The sequence below is a fragment of the Leucoraja erinacea genome, chromosome 32 (genome assembly GCF_028641065.1).
Source record: "Leucoraja erinacea ecotype New England chromosome 32, Leri_hhj_1, whole genome shotgun sequence".
Lineage (NCBI taxonomy): Eukaryota > Metazoa > Chordata > Chondrichthyes > Rajiformes > Rajidae > Leucoraja > Leucoraja erinaceus.
Window position 1 is genome coordinate 14,200,333 of NC_073408.1, and position 22,467 is coordinate 14,222,799.

Genomic DNA, 22,467 nt, shown 5'->3' on the forward strand with positions numbered 1-22,467 from the left:
GAGGGAGGTCCACCGCTGGGGATGTGCACACATTCTCGGTGTCCGAGCATGGCGTGAGGAGGGCTCTGACGTGTGTGAACCCGAGGAAAGCTGTAGGCCCAGATGGTATATCTGAGTGAGTACAAATGTTTTGTGCTACTCAGCATGCTCCAATGCTCACCACAATATTCAACCTCACCCTGGCCAAGTCCGTGGTCCCTGCCTGCTTCAAAAGATCCACCATTGTACCAGTGCCAAAGAATGCCTCTCCAGCTTGCTTGACTGACTACCGACCAGTGGTCCTCACCTCGGTGGTCATGAAATGCTTCGAGTGGCTGATCAAGAACCACATCTGCGCCTTCCTCCCTCGCAACATGGTCCCGCTGCAGTTCGCATACCATCCGAACAGATCCACGGATGAAGCGGTCTCCCAGGTTCTGGACACCGCTCTCTCTCACCTTGACAGCCAGAAGGGGGGGCTATGTGAGAATGCTGTTCATTGACATCAGTTCGGCTTTCAATACGATAGTTCGCACCAGACTTGCTGAGAAGCTACTGAAACTGGGGCTTAACACTCCCCTGTGTGCCTGGGTCCTGGACTTTCTCACCGCCAGGCCCCAGGTGGTCAAGATGGGGGAGACATACATCCAACCCCCTCACCCTGAACACAAGATCCCCCCAGGGTTGCGTCCTTAGCCCCCTACTGTACTCCCTGTACATACATGACTGCGTGGCTAGGTTCAGCTCCAGCTCCATCATCAAGTTTGCTGTTGACACTGTGGTGGTGGGCCTGATGTCTGATAACGATGAGAAGGCCTACTGGGAGGAGGTGGCTGAACTGGCACTCTGGTGTCAGCACAACAGCCTCCTCTTGAATGTCACAAAAATGTAGGAGCTGATTGTGGACTTTAGAAAGGTACAGTGAAAGGTTTTGTTTGTGTGCTATCCAGTCAGCAAAAAGATTATACATGATTACAATCAAGCCGTCCATAGTGTACTAACACAGGTTAATGGGAATAATGTTTAGTGCAAGATGAAGTTTGGTAAAGTCTGATTAAAGATAGTCTGAGTGTCTCCAGTGTGGTAGATGTTAGGTCAGGACCAGTCTCTAGTTGGTGATAGGATGTTTCAGTTGCCTGATAACAGCTGGGAAGAAAATGTCCCTGAAAATGTCCCTGTATGCATTTTCAAACTTTTGTAACTCTTGCCTGATGGGAGAAGGGAAAAGATGGCGTGACTGGGGTCAGACCGATCCTTGATTATGCTGGTGGCCTTATCCAGGCAGCGTGAAGTGTAGATGGTTAATGGAAGGGAAGCTGTTGTGATGGTCGAGGCCAAGTTCACATAGTGCCTGAGAATGACCATTTCCATCAGTTGACAACCCAGATATTTCCCCTTAATATTCAATGATAGTAGCAATGTAGATCCTTTCACCATTTGTCGGATATCTTTGACTAGGCAATTAAAATGAACTATCAACATAGTTTAGACTAGGCGAGGCAGCCATGACTAAATCTATATACAATTTCCAAATCTGTCTCGCATTGTGGTACCCGTGATTATTATTTACAGTTTTATGCTCTGATCCATGGACATTATGAAAACAAATGGGATCCTTCAGACTGAAGAAGGATCTCGACGCAAAACGCCAACTATTTCTTCTCTCCAGAGATGCTGCCTGTCCTGCTGAGTTACTCCAGAATTTTGTGTCTTACCTTTGATTTAAACCAACATCTGCAGTTCATTCCTACACTATTTTTGTCCTGTTTTGAATTGGTCCTTTATCCACTTTCCCTTTCCTGCTTTCTGACACCTATTTCCAAAGGCAGTCTCCATCACCTTTCTCCTCCCCAAACCCAATGCCTCTCCCTATTCCTTACTCACGACTCTTCCTCCCCCGACTCCCCCATGCAGCCCTGACTTCCTTTACCTACCCATTACTCAACCTCCCTCCACCCCAACCCCAACTTATCTCCCTATACCTCACTCACCCCCTTCCAACACTCCTAATGTATTTATTCCAGCTCGGGATCAGTTAGAATAATTTTAGTCTTTGAATTGCCACTTGTTAATTGGATTCAAATCATACTGCATACACACACCTAGGCTAGCGTTTTAGTGCAATATTGGGGACATGATACACGTCAGGGAAACAGCCCATGAGATGAAGTTTTAAACCCAAACCTCATTTACTTTTTCAGCTGAACATAAAATATCCATAGCATTATCCTTCAACATGTATCAGTCAAAAACAGACCTCCTAGTGCTTGTAATGTTGCAGAAGGTGGAAGCTTGCTATGTAAATCTAGTGCCTATGTTTCTACACTTCAAAATATGCATCATTGGCTGTAAACTACTTCATCCAGACAAAGGCATGATGGTTGTGATGCAAATCCAAGCCCTCATTGGCTTAATTGTTTTCCATTTTATTTGTCTCAACTTCTTGCTGGAAAACTCACTGAGGCATTGAAGAAGTTCAATCCTTAGACATGTTGACAGCAAGGAAGCCTGTTGAAGACAATAGTCTTGTTGAGGAATTGCATTGATCAGATTAACAGTCGGAGTCGAGGGGATTCTCCACGATCTCCTGGGTGTCACAAGGCTGCATAGTCATGCTTGTTACCTTTTGCATCCTTCACTTACGATGTCTTCTGTTGTAGCTTTGGAAGAATTACGTGTCAAGTGTTTGCCAGATACTTATACAAAATATTCCTCATTAATTAAGCAAAATATACACAAGCAAACTTCACGATCAATATATTTATTGACCAGTTGGCGAATAGTGATCTTTGAATTTCAGATCATATTTTTATGAGAACTATTTTTAAAGGAAATATTTTGCAAAACAAAATCATAATTTTGGCATCATAACCATTCCAATATTTCCTCGCATGTATTTTTCAAAGGATTAATTTGAAATTTCATATGCTGTTTTATGGACTGTAAAATATTGGGCCCGTTATTTAGAACATCTGGCTTTGCTATCACTTTCTTCAATGCCATGTAGCCAATTTTTTTTTTTTTTTTAAGTGAAGAAATGTTTCTATAACAATGGCCAGTGTTGTAATGTCACATTGATTATGCTTGAGGGTGCTATCACCCATTTAAAAAGAATCATTTCAGATTCAGTTCAGATTCAGATTCACATTTATTGTCACATGCACCAATTAAGGTATAGTGATATTTGAGTTACCGTGCAGCCATAAATCAACTTCATAAGTTTGAATAGCATTTGAGTATTTTGCAAGCAAGAAATAACACTCTGCTATAAAGGCGCAAAATCTATTTGATGTATTTTTACACTGTTTTGGATAATCATATTGTCAGTTATCTATTGCAAAAATTCAGAGAATGTACAATTGTTTTAGTTTTTTTCAAAATCATTTGTTATAACATCTGAGTTTTCTTCATGACAAAGTAATGAGTTGCAGAACTAGTGTGAGTTGAAAGCAAATCCCAAATGATAACCACTGTGTGTGTGTGTAAAAAAAAAATGCCTGCAATTCTCTTTGGTGACATATTAATCCATATTTCACCAATCTACAGAACAAGTGTATTGTTTTTTTTAATCTGTGCCCAGAGGTTTATAAATAGTGACTACCTATTTCTGTTTCTATTTCATCATCTAAACCAGTCTGATTAAGTTTAATGATGTCCTTTGAAATTGATACTACCATATAATACTGGCAAATTCAGGAAACCTGGAATGTGGCAACGACATCATGACTTGAACTTGCCCCTTGTAATCTTCACCGAGCAAGAGAAAGTGAGCTCCATCATCAGGTTGTTAGTGAGCATGCTGATGTTAACTGAAACTTCGAGGAATCAGCACAATCTAAATCAATATAAGGGACAATGATAAATGTAGTTGTGAATAATAATAATATGTTAGCATCAGAGGGTTCCAGTGAACAACATACGAATTTTCAGTGTCCAATATACAAATAACTTCACAGTTTATATTGAGACACTGATAACCTTTCAGTGATGGCATTGTAGAACAGTATATTAAAGTTGTCCCTGGGGAGCTGGTTAGATTTGGTTACCCTTTGCTCTTTGATGAGCTATTTTTGTTCCCTAATGGGTATTTCAGAGTATTGATCCTCATGTTTTTAGAAACTCACTGTGGCACAATACTGTAAGGATTTCTGAAAGCATTTTCTGCAGCCAGCCTGTAGAACCTAACATATTTAAGAAACAGGCTAGCTTTCTTTGGTGATTTTATTTTAATAACAACTCAGTCATTTGTTCAGCCTTTATAAAAACTGGTTCACACGAACTCTTGGGTTTTACAAAACAGTGCGGCGATGAATATGCTGAGTACTAACTTTGTGATGATCATAGAAAATGTTGTGCTTAGATTTGGATACTATTCACTGTGAATGGTTTAGGCCAATGCAATGCTTTAACGTTAGGAGAGAATAGCGAGAGCTTTAGTCTCCATGGGTATCATTATAATGGGGATGGATTGTAAGCAGTTGGGATCATCAAAATTCAATTAACTGTGGATGGTTGGAATTCAGTGTGGTGGAAAGTAGTTTGGTCTGCACAATTGGGACTGTGCAACTGGAATCAAAGGACAATAGGTGGATTCATTTGAAATCTAAATTATGCAAACTAATGAAAAATAAGTTTGAGCATTGTGCTTTTTCCCTTAATAAATGTGCCCAGCTAAAAATTGAAATTAAACCCTGTATTTTGAAATAATTTTGAAGCATTACTCTATCTCATGTGTGTAAAAATTAATTTGTGTGTGTATTGCAGAAAGAGATATGTTGTAAATCAAGAACCTGGAGGAGTAATCCAGTTGACATGAATACACGACACATCATCATGGGTGTCTGAGAATTCAAATTATGTTTTAAGCAAGCTCTTTAAAAGTGACATTGAACTAGTTGAAATCTTACTAGTTTATCTATGTTGTTCAGGGAATTAAACTTGCATTCCTTACCTGGTTTGATCTTTGTGTGACTCCAGTTCAACAGACACTATTAAAGGTCTGAAGTGATCTTGCAAGCCACTCATTTGTATCAAAGCATTTTGACACAAACTTTCAGAGCAACTAGGAATGTACAATAAATGTCAGGCTTCACAATGAATTACCAACTTTGAAAAAACTGCAATTAATATGAAAATAATTCCCTTACCAAACATTAATGAATAACAAAGCAGTCAAAGTTTGGGTTTGCTTAATGTCAGTCGATGTTCAAGGAAACTTTATTAGATAAAATAAGGTGGATGCACTGAGTTCAATTTAGTTTCAGTTTTATCATTTTCCATATATTAAAGTAAGCTTATATATAATACTACCATTGTTCCGTTATTTTACTAGCTTGTGGAAAACTCATGCAACATTAATGAAAGTTTTGTCTTATTTATAACTCTATTTCACGAATGAAGTGATAAAAAAAAAACCCCTGCAGCCAAGCCTTGAAAGTACAGCTGTAATTTGTTTCAATTTCTACCTACATTTCACTAACTTGTTTTCTAAAGAGATCAAAAGAAAATACCACTTCATAACATGCGAGTTGACGCAAAGTGATGGTTCTGTATGTTATTCCATTTCTTAAGGCGTGGTGTCGGTTGCTAGCGTGGGTTTGAATTTTGTGGGCTTTCATGCAAACGATGGGCACACATGTAGAAGATACCTAAGAAAGAAATTAGATGTTATATCTGTATTATCAAATCATCGCAGCATGACTGAACGATCAATTGAAATAAACATTGAACTCAACAGTGAACCAAAATCATCTACAGTTTGATACTGGGGCAAAGTAACACCAACAGAGAAGCCATAATGTCACCACAATCAATTGAATTCAATAAATCTGACAGATAAAAAAAACATGAACGCAATTGTGGTTGCTTTTAAAATGCAGTGAGTTCATTGGCGTTCTTCAAGATAACTCTAACTTGCACTGTGCGTGGACTGTGCCTGTAGTCAGGCATTGGATTGTAGGAGAGTTTAATGGAAACACTTTGTTTCTTCAAAGGAGATCTGATGACTGAAAGAAATGATTGACCTGGGGCGGTTGTTTAGTGTGTTTATGCCAGCGGTGATAACCATTAGGAAATAAACCCTAACCTTTCGAATGAAACCCATCTTCTCAGCACCCACATGTGATCATCCTTCTCAGCTGTCACCTCTGACCATCCATTGCACGGGAAATGAAGATTTTCTGACAACATATAAGGAATCGGATTTCCCTCATTTGGTGATAACTTGTATGTTACATATTTCAGTATTCGTTGGAACTATGGGGAAATATAGGACGCTTTTTGGTGTTTTCCATGATTTGTGACATTTCAGCATAATGCACAGCAGATCAAGAGGCAACTGCTTGGCTAAAGGACTTTGCATTCGCTAAATAAAAATAAGCATAATGCAGACACTCAGAATTTCTGTGCCATGTGATACTATATAATAGCAAAATGGTTTCTTTAGAACATAAGATCACAAGTGATAGGAGTAGAATTAGGCATTCAGCCCATCATGTCTACTCCTCCATTCAATCATGGCTAATCTATCTCTCCTTCCTAACCCCATTCTCCTGTCTTCTTCCGATAACTTCTGACCCATTTAGCTCAGCTGTAGATGGTGGAAGGCTGGTACAGCCAGTAATTGCTGCCTAGTTGCTGTGTGCAAGGTTGTGCACATACCAATGGAAAATAAAGCAGCCTACATTGTCCTTTACATGTTTCATGGGTTTACAACTGTCTAACCAGTTCTTTAGCAAGTCGGTCAACAACTGAGATGAAGATAATTGAACTAGTGATTTGGGTTCTGTTTAACATTAGGCTACTGCTGAGAATTAAGTGATGGATACACTGAGACATCAAACTGCCTAGTTCTATTTCCATTGATATTTCCAGCATTTCATATTTCTATCATTTTCAAATTTGTGCATTTTATTTACCAATTCCCTCTAGCATTCCTGCAGTGACATTAATTGGCTGGATAGTTGTATTCCCACTATCGCAGAAGAACCCATTCAGTAAAACCTTTCCGGGTGAAATGCAGCCAAGCTCGATCTGCACATTAACTGATATTATCAGCAACAATTCTAAACTGAAGCCACCATTAATTTCAGCAAATGATATATAACCTATGATGATTTCAAAGCAATGGAGTGCCAACCTTGGTCGCCTTACTACAAGCTACAGCTGTGATATCCTTAATGTATAATTTCATCCAGTTTCATAATCTCCTCATATATTTCTATTCCATTGATCCTTGCATCCTGTACTTCCTCCGTTTTCATAACTTAACCATTATGCTTGCAGTTGGTGAGATCCTACATTATAGAACCATAACATAACATTCTCTGCCTCACTATAGTCTCTTCCTTTAAGATGCTCCTCACATTTAAACTTTTGGTCATTTGCACTCGTATCATCTCTCATTGCTCTTTGAAATATTTTGTTGGATAACATGAAGCACTTTAAGAAGAATCATTATAGTTACAAAATAACTACAACAAATCAGTTTAATCATATTGTTAGTGTTGGGGTGCCATACAGCACAGAGCAGGCTCTTTGTCCCACCATGTCCATGCTGACCATCAAATATCTTTCATATCTCTCATTTATCAGCGCTTGAAGTGTAGTCTACTATGCAGCATCAATTCAAGTTATTGCGCGGATGTTTATTAAATGTTTTGACAGCACTTGCCTCCTTTCTCAGTTAATGCATTCAGCTTGCAACCATCCTCAATGTGGATGAAAAAAAAAATATTTCTAAGATTGCTTTGGAACTATTCCCTCCCCACCTTAAACATCAGGTCTCAGACACCACTGCCATTGGGATGCATTACTTATTCTGCACCTTCTCTATGTGTGACCTTGTTATTTTACAGTTCCAAACTAACTTACATTTCAGAAATATTCATTTTTATAAAGAGTGGAACATGCTTGGATTTAGTATTTTTGGGCAACATTTTCTAATGGGCATTAATTAGGTCTACAGAATTGAAAGACGCAGGATTGTCCCATAGACTCCTAAGATCAATTTATGGTATTGACACTGCCTTACAGTCATTATCTTTACTATTGGATGATAAAAGGCAGCCTAAAAAAATAGCAGGATAGGAAAGCTAAATCAGTAGTAAAATGTATTTATATTTCTTTGAAAATGGCAATCTGATGGAATCATTTATCTCAATGCTTTGCCAGCTAAGCTACTGGGACCCAACTGAGCAATACACATTAGGAACACTGTAACATCAATTTTTATTAAGCTGATTTATCTCTGCTGGTTCATCATAATTGATCTTAGCCCCTCTGTGCTTGGGGAAGAAAGATGACCGAGTCCCTGCTCCTAATTACTCTCCTGCAGCGTGTATGCATGTGTTTGTTTGTATTGATGAGAAGGTGATTAGATGTGGCAGTGATGGCCTTGGTAGGAGAAATCATTTGTCGGCATTCACCATTACAGTACATGTTTGAAAATGCTTGCCACTGCAGTCACAATAAACAACTGTAACCTGCCATTTTCTTGCATGAAATGTGCTAACCAATGGAAATGCCCATTGTATGGTAACAAATACTACAAAGATCAGGGAAGAATTCTCTTGTTTGACACAATATTTTACCTGCAAAGAATGTGAGCACCACAGCCACCCATCCAATGATGTAGGACCAGGAGAAGCGCCAATCGCCATAACGTTTACCGTAAGAATTTATCGTGACGGCTGTATAAATAGCCATGGCAAGCAACACAAATAAACCTGCGGGACAAAAAGTACATAACTATGGTCACAAGAGGAAAGACATTTCGGGAAATAAAGTAGTGGAATGGTTGAAATTATTCTTAAGACTTACATGAAATAAAGTACAAGATTCCTGCGGCAAAGGTTCTGTCAAATTTGGTGAAGGAAGAGTATTGCATGAATGCCAGGAAGCCAATAATGATGCCAATGAAGCATGCCAACAAGGAGAGGATCATGAATACTCGAGTGGCATCCCAGTAGGCTGGAATAAAAAGAGATGCATGTTACCATTATATGCCAGCAAAAAGACAATTTAATTTCTGTTACAAAAGGGGAATAAAGGACAAATGAGAAATACAGCATTCCTTTCCCATTTTGGCTTCAAATCAATTCAGTCATCTCCTCTTCCCTTACCCAAACGTTAGGTATGTTCGTGACCTTTGCTGTTCAGATGAGAAAACCTATCATACAGACACTATTGTGTGCCTCGCACAGGATAGACAGCAAGAGCAAGGCAATCCTGTTAATACCAATGCTTCAATTTGTTGCATTTATGTTGATGGAAATTTAAGAGTCCTTGACTGCGCCAAGCACCATTGCAGAACAAGTGACTGTCTATTCTAAGCATAATTTACAGGTGATTTATTTCTCCAGAATGTTATTAATGTGGGGATACAAGTTTACTAATTTATTATTATGACTTTTATCATAAGCAGAATAAAGTGATTTTGCTATGTAAATTGTTTATTTGGTATACATGTATTTGCTCGATATATTTTCCATGTATTGAAATAAGCTAAAATACTAGCATTTTTCCATTATTCTGCTCGCTTGTGGATAATAATATTAATTTTTGTGTCCTTTCAGTCGTTAAACTGTTACAACCCATATTATGATATTATTTTATGTTTATTTTCCCTTTATGACAAAGGAGGAGGCTATTTGGGCCAGCGAGTCCACACCAGCACTTGGAATATTCCCATTGTTACCAAGCCCACATTGTAAGCTGTTTTCTGACACATGCTCATTAATCCCTGATTTTCCTACCACCTTCAACGCCAGCAATAATTTATAGCAGCAACTTCGACTAACAGTTAGAATGGCTGTGGCATGTGGGAGGAAGTTAACATACAAAACCTGCGCATCTTGGAATGTGGGAGGAAACCAGTGCACCCAGAGAAAACTCACGAGGTCACAGGGAGAAAGTACAACCATGGTCAGGATTGAACCCGGGTTTCTGCTTCTGCTTCTCTTTGTCCTTGCCTTCAACTATTAACTTTCCACTGTGGTTTTCCTCCATCTGTTCATTACCGAGTGCCACCCTGTGAGCGCTCATCAGTATTGAGGTCTTTTTATCTTCTAAACTATTTTGTTGCTCATGTGTTGGTGTTTCTATATGCTTGTGCTGTCTCTCACTTGTTAATTGCACCTCGTATTCGGGGGCTGCTTTTCAAATACATTTTGAAAATAAAACCTAAATTACTGCCTCATGTAGGATCAGCTCAGTCAGCAGAATTTAGCAACTGTATTGAGGACAATGGGACTTTGTGGTCAAGTTGAGACTAACATTTAATAAAACAATTTTAACCTAAAGCATACAAGATAGTGTGTATTCTTGTGTATAGACTAAGTGTGGCCTACCATCTTACACTCTTATATCAGTATGATTGTGCTGAATTCATAGTAGGATTGTCACTGAACTGTATGCAAAAAAAGAATTTCACTGCACACATGACTTCTTCTTGCATATGGCGTGCACAGCCTTGGACAACGTGTTCTATTTGATTGTGCACGCTAGGTTGATTGCATTCGTCGAAACAGGGTGGACCACATGAAGGTTCCAATCTTCCACCCCGGGTACACATGACAATAAAATACCATTGAGAGATTATTCTGGGTTCTGGCATTGTCAACTGGACCATTGGCAAATCACTGAAGATGGACACAAATTGCTGGAGTAACTCAGCGGGTCAGGCAGCTCTCTGGACAAAAAAGGAATAGGTGACATTTCTGGCTGGAATCTTTCTTCAGACTTGGAAACGTCACCTATTCCTTTTCTTCACAGATGCTGCCTGACCCGCTGAGTTGCTCCAGCATTTTGTGTCTGTCCTTGGTATAAACCAGCATCTGCAGTTCCTTCCAACAGACATTGGCAAATCACTGCTGGGCCATATTAAACAATTCAGTTCCGTGTTGTTATTATGAACTGCAACAAAACCTTCATTTGATTTCCTTACCAACACTGTCAGTGTGCAGGTAGCATTTTCCTGGCACACAATATCTCCACAGGCCCTGGTGCATAAAATTGCCAGAACGGCGATACTGCATCCAATAATCTGTTGCTGTGGAAACAACAAGCAGGATGTTGCCTATACCAGCACAGAACAAACCTCCACCCATAAAGCTGTACATCTTCCTGGAGATACAATCTGTAGAAAGAAACACACAAATAAGCTATTATTCATTTCAGATACTTTGAGCTCCAACACTCACTAATAAATCAAAATCTATTTGTAAAACTGAGTGCTTTATACAACAATATATGTTTAAAAGAAAGTTGTTCTGGATCATATGGAATATATTCTTGGTTTCCTCATTTTCTGACTGTTGGAACACCGATAATTGATTGTTAATATGAGGAAGGTTTTCAGTGATTTTCAAAGGACATAGTGGCAGATGTGTGACCATGGATTGAGACAAATCACCTATTTCATAGCTTTTACTTAAATGCCTTCCCTCAAGTTACTTGGGGAAACCCTATGAACATCAGCTGCAAAATCTTGGGTTGAATGAATTGAATAAACAATATTGTTCTTTGGGAAGCATCCTTTATATAATTAAAGGCCTGTACAAAATCTCAGAAGTCCTTCCCAATGGAAATTGAATGAAATTCCAAAATGTAAGTGATCAGATTGTCGCAATCAAATATAATGCTCATGGTGGTTCTTTGATAGATCTTTCCATTTAATTTAATTTCCCTTAATCTTTACCCATGGTTCTGTTATTTTGTTCTTTAAAAATATTTAGTCCATTCGCTTGTCTCTGTTTTCCACTATCCTTTCATGTTGTGCATTGTAATTTATTGTGTGAAATGAAGTATCATCCCTTCTGGTTCATTTGCCAATCAACTCAAAAATGCTTTCCCTGTTACTGACATCTATAAGTACAAGGACTTGCACCTCAATCAGCAAAAGTGTTTGGATAATTGTACACCTTTCTCAAACTTCTCAAGAACAACCCATCTTCTCCACTTCTTTGTGGAGTTGATTCATTACATCTCTTCTGCAAACTCCTTTTGACCTATCTGTCCTCACAAATGCCACAAAAGTGTTATTTGTTACACACCGTTCTCCTCATTACCTTCGTATCCTCAAAATTCAGATGGGTATTGGACCATATCATGTATCTTAAACTGTCGTAGGCTTCCTCTTTTTCTGCCCCATGTCGACTGATCTAGATTTAGTCATCAAAAAACTAATTTTATATCCACTTTTTAACTTTTTTTCACAGGAAGGGATTCCAATTTCTCCTCCAAACAGAAGTTTTCAAGAGAAGTCACCAAGAGTACGCTAATATATTTAGGATAATGACAAAGACATTTTCCACAGGAAAATCAAAGGTAAACTTAATAATTTGCAGTACATTTGTGAAGTTTATGCCAGACATCAATAAACAATGATAGAGAAGTGATGTCATTCTGACATTTAAAGTAACTATGGATCAACTTGATTGACCTGTTACTTTCTAAAAAATATTGATTAAAATAAATTCACTCCATTACACCTCATTACTCTGTTACAGAGCACGTTTGCTCCAGTAATACAGTAAATATGCTTTTTTGTAACGTTTGATGTTTTTAAAGTATTTTTGAAAGCGCAGTCAATGGCTGAAACATTTTGACTATGTAAGTTTCAAAGAACAAACATTAGAACAATTAATAATCAATCTTCATTAAACAGATTATAGCTCTATTGCATTCTGAAGATTATATCTGGCCAAAGGGCTCCTTTTGTGCTGCATTAATTACATGACTATGTAACAACATTTTGAAACATTATGTATCATCCTCCGCATTCAATAGAGATATGGTGAACAGAGCTGATGTAAAACTTTTTCTTAAATAGATATTTTTGGCAGTAGTACACAGATGGATTTAACGATATCATTCTTGCAACTGCAGGTATGTAGATTGCAGTAATAGCACTATGTGTTACATATATCTTGCTCCAATGCTATACTTGATTTGTCATGGCGTACTGGATATGTGCGCGACAGAATCAAGGTTAAATGATACATTCGGATTTTAAATATTTTCTTTGCCATTCAAAGGATTGGAAAAAAATAAATGACATTATAAATCTATACTTAAAAACAATATATTCTATGTCATTAACTTAATTTGAAAATGCAAGAAAAGCTCCTACCTGTAGTTCTGCCACTTGTGTTGACCTGGTCTCTGACACAATTCTGCAACCGCACAGGCAGATAGCACAAGCCCAGAACAGGCGGGTTTGTGGAATTACTCCTCAGCACAACTTTGTCTGTTGAGCTAGAAAAATAAACATAGAGAAACGCATCACATGAAACGATTGTGTCCATGACAATAAGTTCCATAAAACAGACGATTAGCGAGAGCTGGGTTTGTAAAGGCAGGAATTTGCTGAATACACAGTGACATTGAGTATTGAGAAGTAGATGACGGGTGCAAATTTCACATTCAAACCCGTTCATTGTCCAATTGCAGATAAAATGGAGTATATGCTTTGGAAATATTGCTCATGGTGCCATTTCATAATGTCATGCAAAACCATTGCAATCAACACATTATGTTTCTAGTTTGAATCTAAAAACTGATATTCCCCATTGACTTTGTTGAATTCGATCCACAATAACTAACTGCCTGCAGCATAGATTCTCTCTTAGTGAGGCAGAGCTTCACTTGCATTGATTCCAGGCTCATCTATTGCATTCAGTGCTCCTGATGTGACCTCCTCTACATCAGTGATACTAAGCATAGACTAGGCAACCATTTTGTTCAACACTTGATCTCTGGGTCTTCTGCTTGCTAACCATTTTAGCTCCCCTTCCCATTGCGACCTTTCTGTCCATTGCCAGAGTGAGGGCACACGCAAACTGGAAGAACAAAGCTCAATCTGAGATTTACAGATTCTTGATTAGTACGTGTGGCAGGGGGTTATGGGGAGAAGGCAGAGAAAGATAGTTGAGAGGAAAAGATAGATCAGCCATGCTTGATGGACCAAATGGCCTAATTCTACTCCTATAACATGAACTTCTGAACTATCCTGCTTGGATAACCTACAATCCAATGGTATGAACAATGAATTATCCAATTTAAAGTATATTCCATGACCTCTCTCATCCAGAGGCAGTATCAGTCACCACTGATCTCGGGTAGGTGAATCTGTTGACAGTTTCCAGCGGAGTGATATTTAACATGATTTCAAGGGGGAGTGGAGTGTCCTGACCCATAACAACAGTCTTCTTGACGCTGATTGTTAGTTGATAATCATTGCAATCATGAGACCGTCTGTCCAAAAACCTCTGAAGTCCTCCTTCCATTGGGACGGTGAGTGCAGCATCATCAGCTTCCAGGAGTCGCCTTGTAAGCATAGTTCTCACCTTCATCTTGACTTCCAACCGTGCGTGTTTGAAGAGTTTCCCATTGCTCCTTGTGAAGATACACTACTTCCATGCATGTTGGGGAGGCAAAGGACAGAAAGGCAGATAGGAAGATGACAAACAGAGTAGGAACTATGATGACGCAGTCTTGCTTCACTCCACTTCTCATGGAGAAACTGTCCGATGTAGCGGCATCAAATTACTCTGTACCATGCATTTTCTCATGGAAGGACTGAATGAGGTTTAGAAGATGTGGTGGACTTTCAATCTCCAGTATATGGTAGAGGCTGTGTCTGCTGACAGAATTGATAGCTTTTGTAAGATGTACAATGGGGTTTGCTGCTTCTGCATTTTTCTTGGATGTAACGCAGAGAGAAGATGGTATCTACTGTGGATCTACCTCCACGGAAACCATATTGTTGCTCAAGGAATATCTGATCAGGGATTTGGGTTGTGGCTGATTCATAAGTGATTTTGTCACCGATGGTTGGGACCCTTCTTTCATGGAGCTGTCTCTATTGTTAAAATAATATTTATAGAAGTAAATACAGTGAACCTCATCTTAACTGATAACTGATTGGCTTGATGAAAATGAGATGACAATTTGGATATTGGAAATCAGTTTATTAAATGCCAATGCTTTGCTATTTACATGTCTTCATTTTTAATTGTAATTATCATGTAAAACACAATTTCTTTGCATTGGCATCCCAGGCACACTCTGAGTAATCATTGCTTACATTTATACTTGTATACTTGTAATTTAAATTTAATTCGTTCATTTGGTGACTAGTGGAAAAATAGATATTGAACTTAATTTGGAGATTGAACTTAATTTCAGCATTGCACATTTTAGGTACTTGGTTTGCAAATGTTTCGGTAAGGTGCTTCCAAAATGCACAGCAATCAAATTGTGCAGATTCAAGAGGGAAATGTATTCAAAGGTTACATATAAAAGCCATAAAGATATATATTAATCCTGTAAATAAGCAGCAAATTGGACAAATCATGTCGAGTTTGGCATGTTTTGATAACACCATTAGTAATTGGACACAGATGTCCTTGTTCCTTATTTCAGTAAAGACACAAATGGACACTAATTGTCAGCTGAATAGACATGGAGATGAGGCAGGGACAAGAGAGGCTGCATACATTAGAATGTGAACAATAGAACTACTTGCTAAATGCAGTTGATTCCTACTGAGGCTGCAGTTCCATTGAAAGGAGTCGGTTTTACTTACTCGAAAATATCAATTACGGTTACACAAAGACAAAAAGGTTTTGCAAACACCGAATAAAACAGAAACAGATAATCTGTGCCGCATTATGCGATGCAAATAAACTTGTATTGTGCAAGTGCATCACGTATGTGGAGTTAAAGAACAGGAACATTTTTTTTTTAGTTACGAGGGATCTATTTTGAAAATTAACTTTTGATCCAGGTGCTGAGTATTGGGCAGCAGTAATTTTCATTGGAGTGAGAAAATGCCCAAGTCTGAGGCTTATTATCACTAAATAGGTTTGAATATTAAATTTAATTTAGAACCATTGTTATGTGTATGGGTGAAGGTTAGAGCCTTTATCTCTTTAAGGCTCCTTTTATCAACACTCTAAAAAGCTTATGATATTGTATAAGATTGTATAAGATATGATATTGTATTGAAAATGCTGTAGTTGTGGGGAATTATATTAGGCCAAGATGTCATACCATGAATTAAAATTGAAACATTCTTAATTCCTTGTATTAAATGGCAAATTTAGTCATGTGCATATGTTCCATTAAATAGCTATGTGCATATATTTTATATATATGTTATACTAGAGTCATACAGCGTGGAAACAGGCCCTTCGGTCCAACTTGCCCACACCGTCCAACATGTCCCATCTACACTTGTCCCACCTGCCTGATTTGGCTCGTATCTCTCCAAAGCTGTCCTATCCATTACTACGAGATCAAAATGATTTTAGATATTAAAGCTGCAATCACAATCAGTAATGGAGAACTAATTGTACTATTAGTGTTGCATTATTTTTCAAACTATGATAGTTTGATTCGTATTCATTGCATACACTTGGAGTTGGCAATCATGGAAGGGAGTGGAGCTAACGTTTCTCTGATTATGCAGCTGATCTTCATAGTTCGTAAAGCCAATATCAATAATCTATTTCCTTCTAAACTCTAGCATGACAACTGTTAACTAATTACCAAGGTGAGAATGAACTCTCTGGATGGTGCCATGTTAAGTTCATAGCCCTGTTGTGAATTTGTAAAGCTGGCAACAATCAAAAACAATCCTTTGTTCAAGGTTATGCCCAGTCATTAAAACAACACTAATTACAGTAGCCATGCTGTGTTATAACCTTAAATTTATGAGAAGATTTAACATGGACATTAACTTTTTTGGTAGAGTAGGGGTTGTTTCCAGAGAAACATGCAGAGGTTGTGCGCTGTGGAAATGCATACGGCTGTTGCAGTGAGAATCCATGACTTAGAACAAGTCCAACATGGTGTTTGGATTTAACTCATCAATCTTAACTGCAAATTTGAAGAGAGGATCACTTACAAATGATCTTTGTTTGAGAAATTAAGTGTTTCATTTTATTTTAGTGTATCATAAACCATTTCCGCAGCTTTCTTGTGATGGTCGAAAGAAAGACTTTGTAACCGTGTCATTTTCACTGCATTGCTGATCACTTTACAGGATTCCCCATTCTTTCTTATACACTTATTTGTTGTCTGAGTCTTTGATAGGATTTGGAGACACAAGGAACTGTAGATACAGGAATTTTCTGCAAGACACACAGTGCTGGAAGAACTTAACAGGTCAGGTAGCATCTGTGGATGGAATGGACTGGTGGAATTTACGGGTTTAGACCCTTCTATACTCTCATTTCAGGCTGAGAAAGAATCTCCATCCAAAACATTGCTGTCCATTCTCTCCACAGATGCTGCCTGTCCTGATGAGTTACTCCAGCACTTTGTGTTTTGCGGAAAGAAATTCCTCATCTCACTTGCCACCAAATACCACCTTTTATCTCTTAACATCTCAATACCTACTCAAGCATCACACGGCTCTCTGCATATGCATGTATACAGAAGTCAGTTGAGCAAATACTGGGAAGATTAGTATTTGCCAGTATTTTGAAAATACTGAAAAACACAAGTGTTTCCCCACATTTAACTGACGGTGATATTTTAATGTGGAATGTTACACAGTTTTATGAGTGTGACACTGTTATAAAAGCAAAATAATGAAACATTCAATGAAATCAGAATGAAAATAGAAGCAGATGGTCCGTCTTGCTGAGTTGATCCATTCACATTCCATATTACAACAGTGTGTAGCGAGAGAAAATACATTTGTAGATACACCTGCTACACAAACTTTGGGATGTCCAAAATATACCTGGCAGATATTTCCCCTTTGAAATTATATGGATGCAACTACAAACGGTTCCACTGTCATTTGTGATTTTACACTTTGTGTGATCCCTTCTCAGGTCCTTAGTCAGGATCAAGTATGGTTATAGAACATAGAATAATACAGCACAGGAACTGGCCCTTTGGTCTACAATGTTTGTGCCGAATATGTATGGATAGGGACCCTAGCCATGCATATCAGCCCTCATCGGCCTGTACATGATCCATATCCCTCCATTCTTTGCACTTCCATATGTGTATCGAAAAGCTTCTTAAATACCACTATCATATCTGCCTCCGCCATCAGGCATGGCAATGGATTTCAGGCCCCCACTACTCTCTGTGTAAAAACACTTACCACGCATATCTCCATTAAACATTCCCCCTCTCACCTTAGAGCTATGCCCTCTAGTGTTGGGCATTTCCACTCTGGGGGAAAAAGGTTCTGACTGCCCTGACTGTCCACCCATTCTATGCCTCTCATAATTGAAAATACCTCCATCTACTCTCCGCTCAATGTCCAACATTGCAGAGAAAACAATTCAAGTCTACCCAACCTCTCCCTATAATCCAGGCATCATTCTGGTAAACTCTGCACCTTCTCCAAAGTCCCCACCCCCTTCCTGTAAAGGGGAGACCAGAACCGCCCGCAATATTTCAAATGTGGCCTAATCAAAGTCATATAGAGCTGTATCATGACATCCTGACTCTTATATTTAATGCCCCTAGCATTGAAAAGACAGCACACCATACTCGTTCTTTACCACCCTATTGACTAGTGTTGCCACATTCAGTGAGCTATGAGCTTTAACTGCAAGATCCCTCCGCACATCAATCCTGATAGGGTGTTGCCATTAACTGTGTAATCTCCCTTTACATTCAACCGACCAAAATGCAACACCTCCGACTTGCTCAGATGAAGCCCCACCTGCCATTTCTCCACCCATTTCTTCAGCTGATCTACATCTCACTGTATTTTCTGACAACCTTCCTCACCGTCTGCAACTCCTCCAATTTTGATGTTGTCAGCAAACGTACTCACCAACCCTTCTACGTTGACGTCCAGGTCATTTATTTAAATCGCCAACTCGTCCAAGTCATTTAAATACATCAACTGATCAATGTTAAATTTAATCCAGTATTTAAATACCGTGGCCAAAAAAATGTAAGAACTGCAGCAAAATGGTCTCAGTGGTAAGTCACTTAATATTCCTTTTACTTTGTAACATGTTTCCCTTTGGCTCCAAAACCACGATGAAATTTAGCATCTCTTCAAAATGATGAACACAGCTTTGTACAGGAAATCTATCTTCCCCTTACATCAAAGGCTAACAAGAGCACTTGTGGTCTTTCTCCTCTGTATCTTGTGCCCCAGAAGAATACAATGAACTACATCATGTATTAACCTTCACATGTTGCATTATTTTATTAAACTAATTAGTGACAACTTTTTCAGCCTTCAAAGGTGTGCTGACAGGAGGTGACTGAAAATAAAAGTAAATATATACCTTCTAATGCCGCTGATTACATTTGTAAATTGGATTCTATAAAATAACATGCTTTTCAGATGGAGCAGAAAATATGACAAGTGAGAGATTATTGCAATATGTGATGTATTTTATTCATGCTGCTAACATATTAAAAGTGTAATTATTCAATATTCCTTTTTATTTGCTTTTATCACCCAATTAAAATGGTCCATTCAACTAAATAGGAAGTAAGATCACCATGCAGTGTAATATCATTAAAACCTTTCATGCCAGATAAGACACTGCTAAAATGAGCAAAGAGCTAAATGCGACGGTTATTGATTAAACAGATGATAATGAACACCTGCACTGGGTTTACACAATGATAAACCCATTATAGAGGAGAGTGGGAATATTACGAGTCGCTGTGAATCTGCACAGTTAACCTGAGTGAGGCGACTGAAGTGAGGAAGAACCTCCATTTATGGCTGACCTGGAGTCAAAACAACACTAGTTTTGGCAGCTGGCGGGATGCTGGTGTTTCATGATGTACATACATTCCCGAATTTACGGAGACGTCAGGAACTGCAGAAGCTGGTTAACCAAAAAAGACACAAAGTGCTGGAGCAACTTTTCGGGTCAGAAGAATACAATGAACTACATACATCACTTATTAATCTTCACATGTTGCAGATCCCTGAACTTGTATCTATTTTGAGTAAACTTGTCAGGAAGCTGGTTGGGTTCTGTGGTGTAAATCGTATGCCCTGAAATTCAACCTTGATGAGTTGTGCTAAACCTGTTCTATAAGAGCACCAGAATATTATAGACTGCCTGAGAAGTTCATTGACTTCAATGGAACACATTTCGAAGCAGAACACTTTGTACTGATGCCACACATTTGGCATGATCAAAAGACGATGAAATATTAAATGATGATGTTTCAAAGGAAAGTATTCATCATGCCAAATGAGTTGAGGTACCCCTTTGGGTCCTACAAGGGAAGTCTGGATATCTTGGCCTGAACATTGGTCACATTTCTATGGCTAGGGACCATAACCATGCACATCAGCTCTCATTGCTCCATTAATTATCAGTCCTGATCCATTTCTGATCTGTCCACTGCCTCCTCCACTGCCATGGTGATGCTCAATGTAAACTAGAACAACATCTTATCTTCCATCCAGGCATCTTGCAATCTTCTGGAATGAACAGTAAATTCTACAATTTCAGGTAAACTGCTCTCTCATTGTTTTTCTATTATCATGCTCCAGTCCCTTTTCACCTCGTTTCTTTAAAATGCCTCCCTAATGGTCAATACTCATGATCCTTATCACCAGATCTGTCTTGATATGTCTCTGCTTGATCTTTCATCTTGTATCTCATTCTTTCACACCCCAGCCAATTGTAGATCCCACCCACCTTAGCTCTGAAGATGGATCGCGAACCTGAAACTTTGACTGCTTGTTGTTTCCATGAATGATGCTTGACTGGCTGAGTTCTTCCTCATTTCTACTCTTGATTCCCAGCAATAGTTCCACTTAAAGAGTTGAAAGTATTTTAATTTTCATAGGCGCTGGGAACAAAACAATGAAAATCTAGTAGTATACATTTCCGACTATGGAGACATTCAAACGTAATTTGTCATAACATAACGTAATTACTTTGCAAATATCCATCAATAAGTTTATCAAGAAAATCAATATTACATTTCAATTAGTTAGATTACAGGTTCAGCTGATAATGTGTAAGAAGGAACTGCAGATGCAGGTTTAAACCGAAGATAGACACAAAAAGCTGGAGTAATTCAGCGCTACAGGCAGCATCTCTGGAGAGAAGGAATGGGTGACGTTTTGGGTCGAGACCCTTCTTCAGTCTTGACCCGAAACGTCACCCATTCCTTCTCTCCAGAGATGCTGCCTGTCCTGCTGAGTTACTCCAGCTTTTTGTGTCTATCTTCAGCTGATAATATTAAGTATATGCCTGATAGCTGGTCAGAGAATCAATGTGACATTTTTTTCTTATGTTTTCTTCAGTTTCAATTCTTTCAGAAAGTTAAGGAGATGCCGTGCTGATGCTACCTTCCAGTTAGCTATGGGAGGTTCAAAATCAATGGCTATTCCTGCTTTTCTTTCCAATTACATAAATAGTTTGGCTTAATCGCAGCTTCTTTGCATGTCAGCCTGGCTCTTTATTCTTGCATTATAAACTTCTGGTGTGGATAATCGTTAGATTAAATTGCCTTCAAGCATATTTATAACTGTTGGCTTTTTGAACAGTGTCTGCTCATTGATTTGTCAATCCATCTAAATTAGAGGATTTAGCAAAGATACTAAAATGAGAAAGAAGCTATTCTGGAGGAAGTTTGCAATTGCTGCTATGAGATACTACCTCCCTCTATGCCCCCCAAATCACACTTGTTTCCATTTAGCTGAACATTGCAAGCTTCATGCCTGCTCATTGTATGATTACCAAATCACACGTCAAGTGGTGGCAGCAGACACTTGAATATAGTTGCCTCTTCTTTTGAACTGGGAAAATAAGTGAGGAATGAGCTTTCTCATCCACACCCTGAGTCAGAAGAAGCATAAATCGAATGTAAGCAGGCAATGGGTGAACCAAGCAATCCAAAAATGTCCCCACAAGTGGCACTGTGTAAATCTATCCGTAGACGTTGTGCAGATTGAAAGTTTAGCTTTGTGATTTCTGCCGCCTCTTATGTGTTTAAGCCATCACAGGAATGAGACTGAAGCAGAACAATGGCAGAATTTGTATTTAATGGTCAATCTAGCTGATATTGTCCCCTGCCATAAAGTGCACCTGTGATCACTCCATCCATCCACACCCATACTTAACTGGCCTGGATGTGGACTTCAGACCTACTGCTCTGAAGAATTCCACACTGCATTATATGGCCTCACTGTCAACAGTGCCTTTGGTGGTTCATTGTAAAGGTCCTCTCTCCAAACAGTTCAGGCCATCCACAAAACACACACTCCAAGTTGGTCACCTGTAAATAAAGTAATTAGTTGTCTCTGGTGTTCATACTAAATCAAATTCGAATTCTACAATTACAATATACGTATTAAAAGAAAAATATGTGGTTAAAATCATTTACATCAATAACACTTGAAAATAATTAAATCAAAAGTTAAGATATTTTTGTAAAAATGACCTACCTTCTCAAGCAGACAGTGGCACGGCTGGTAGAACCGCTGCCTCTCAATGCCAGAGACCCGGTTTCGGTCCT

General features: G+C 38.7%; 1 protein-coding gene across 1 annotated transcript; it reads right to left on the bottom strand.

Moving 5' to 3' along the window:
* Window positions 1-3,014: 3,014 nt before the first annotated feature.
* lim2.1 (lens intrinsic membrane protein 2.1) lies at window positions 3,015-13,733 on the bottom strand. Its single transcript, XM_055660802.1, has 4 exons — window positions 10,925-13,733; window positions 8,800-8,949; window positions 8,571-8,705; window positions 3,015-5,627 (listed from the first exon to the last, which is right to left on the bottom strand). The coding sequence occupies exons 1-4, from the start codon at window positions 11,097-11,099 to the stop codon at window positions 5,566-5,568; spliced, it is 522 nt and encodes a 173-aa protein (XP_055516777.1). The 5' UTR covers window positions 11,100-13,733; the 3' UTR covers window positions 3,015-5,565.
* Window positions 13,734-22,467: the final 8,734 nt, after the last annotated feature.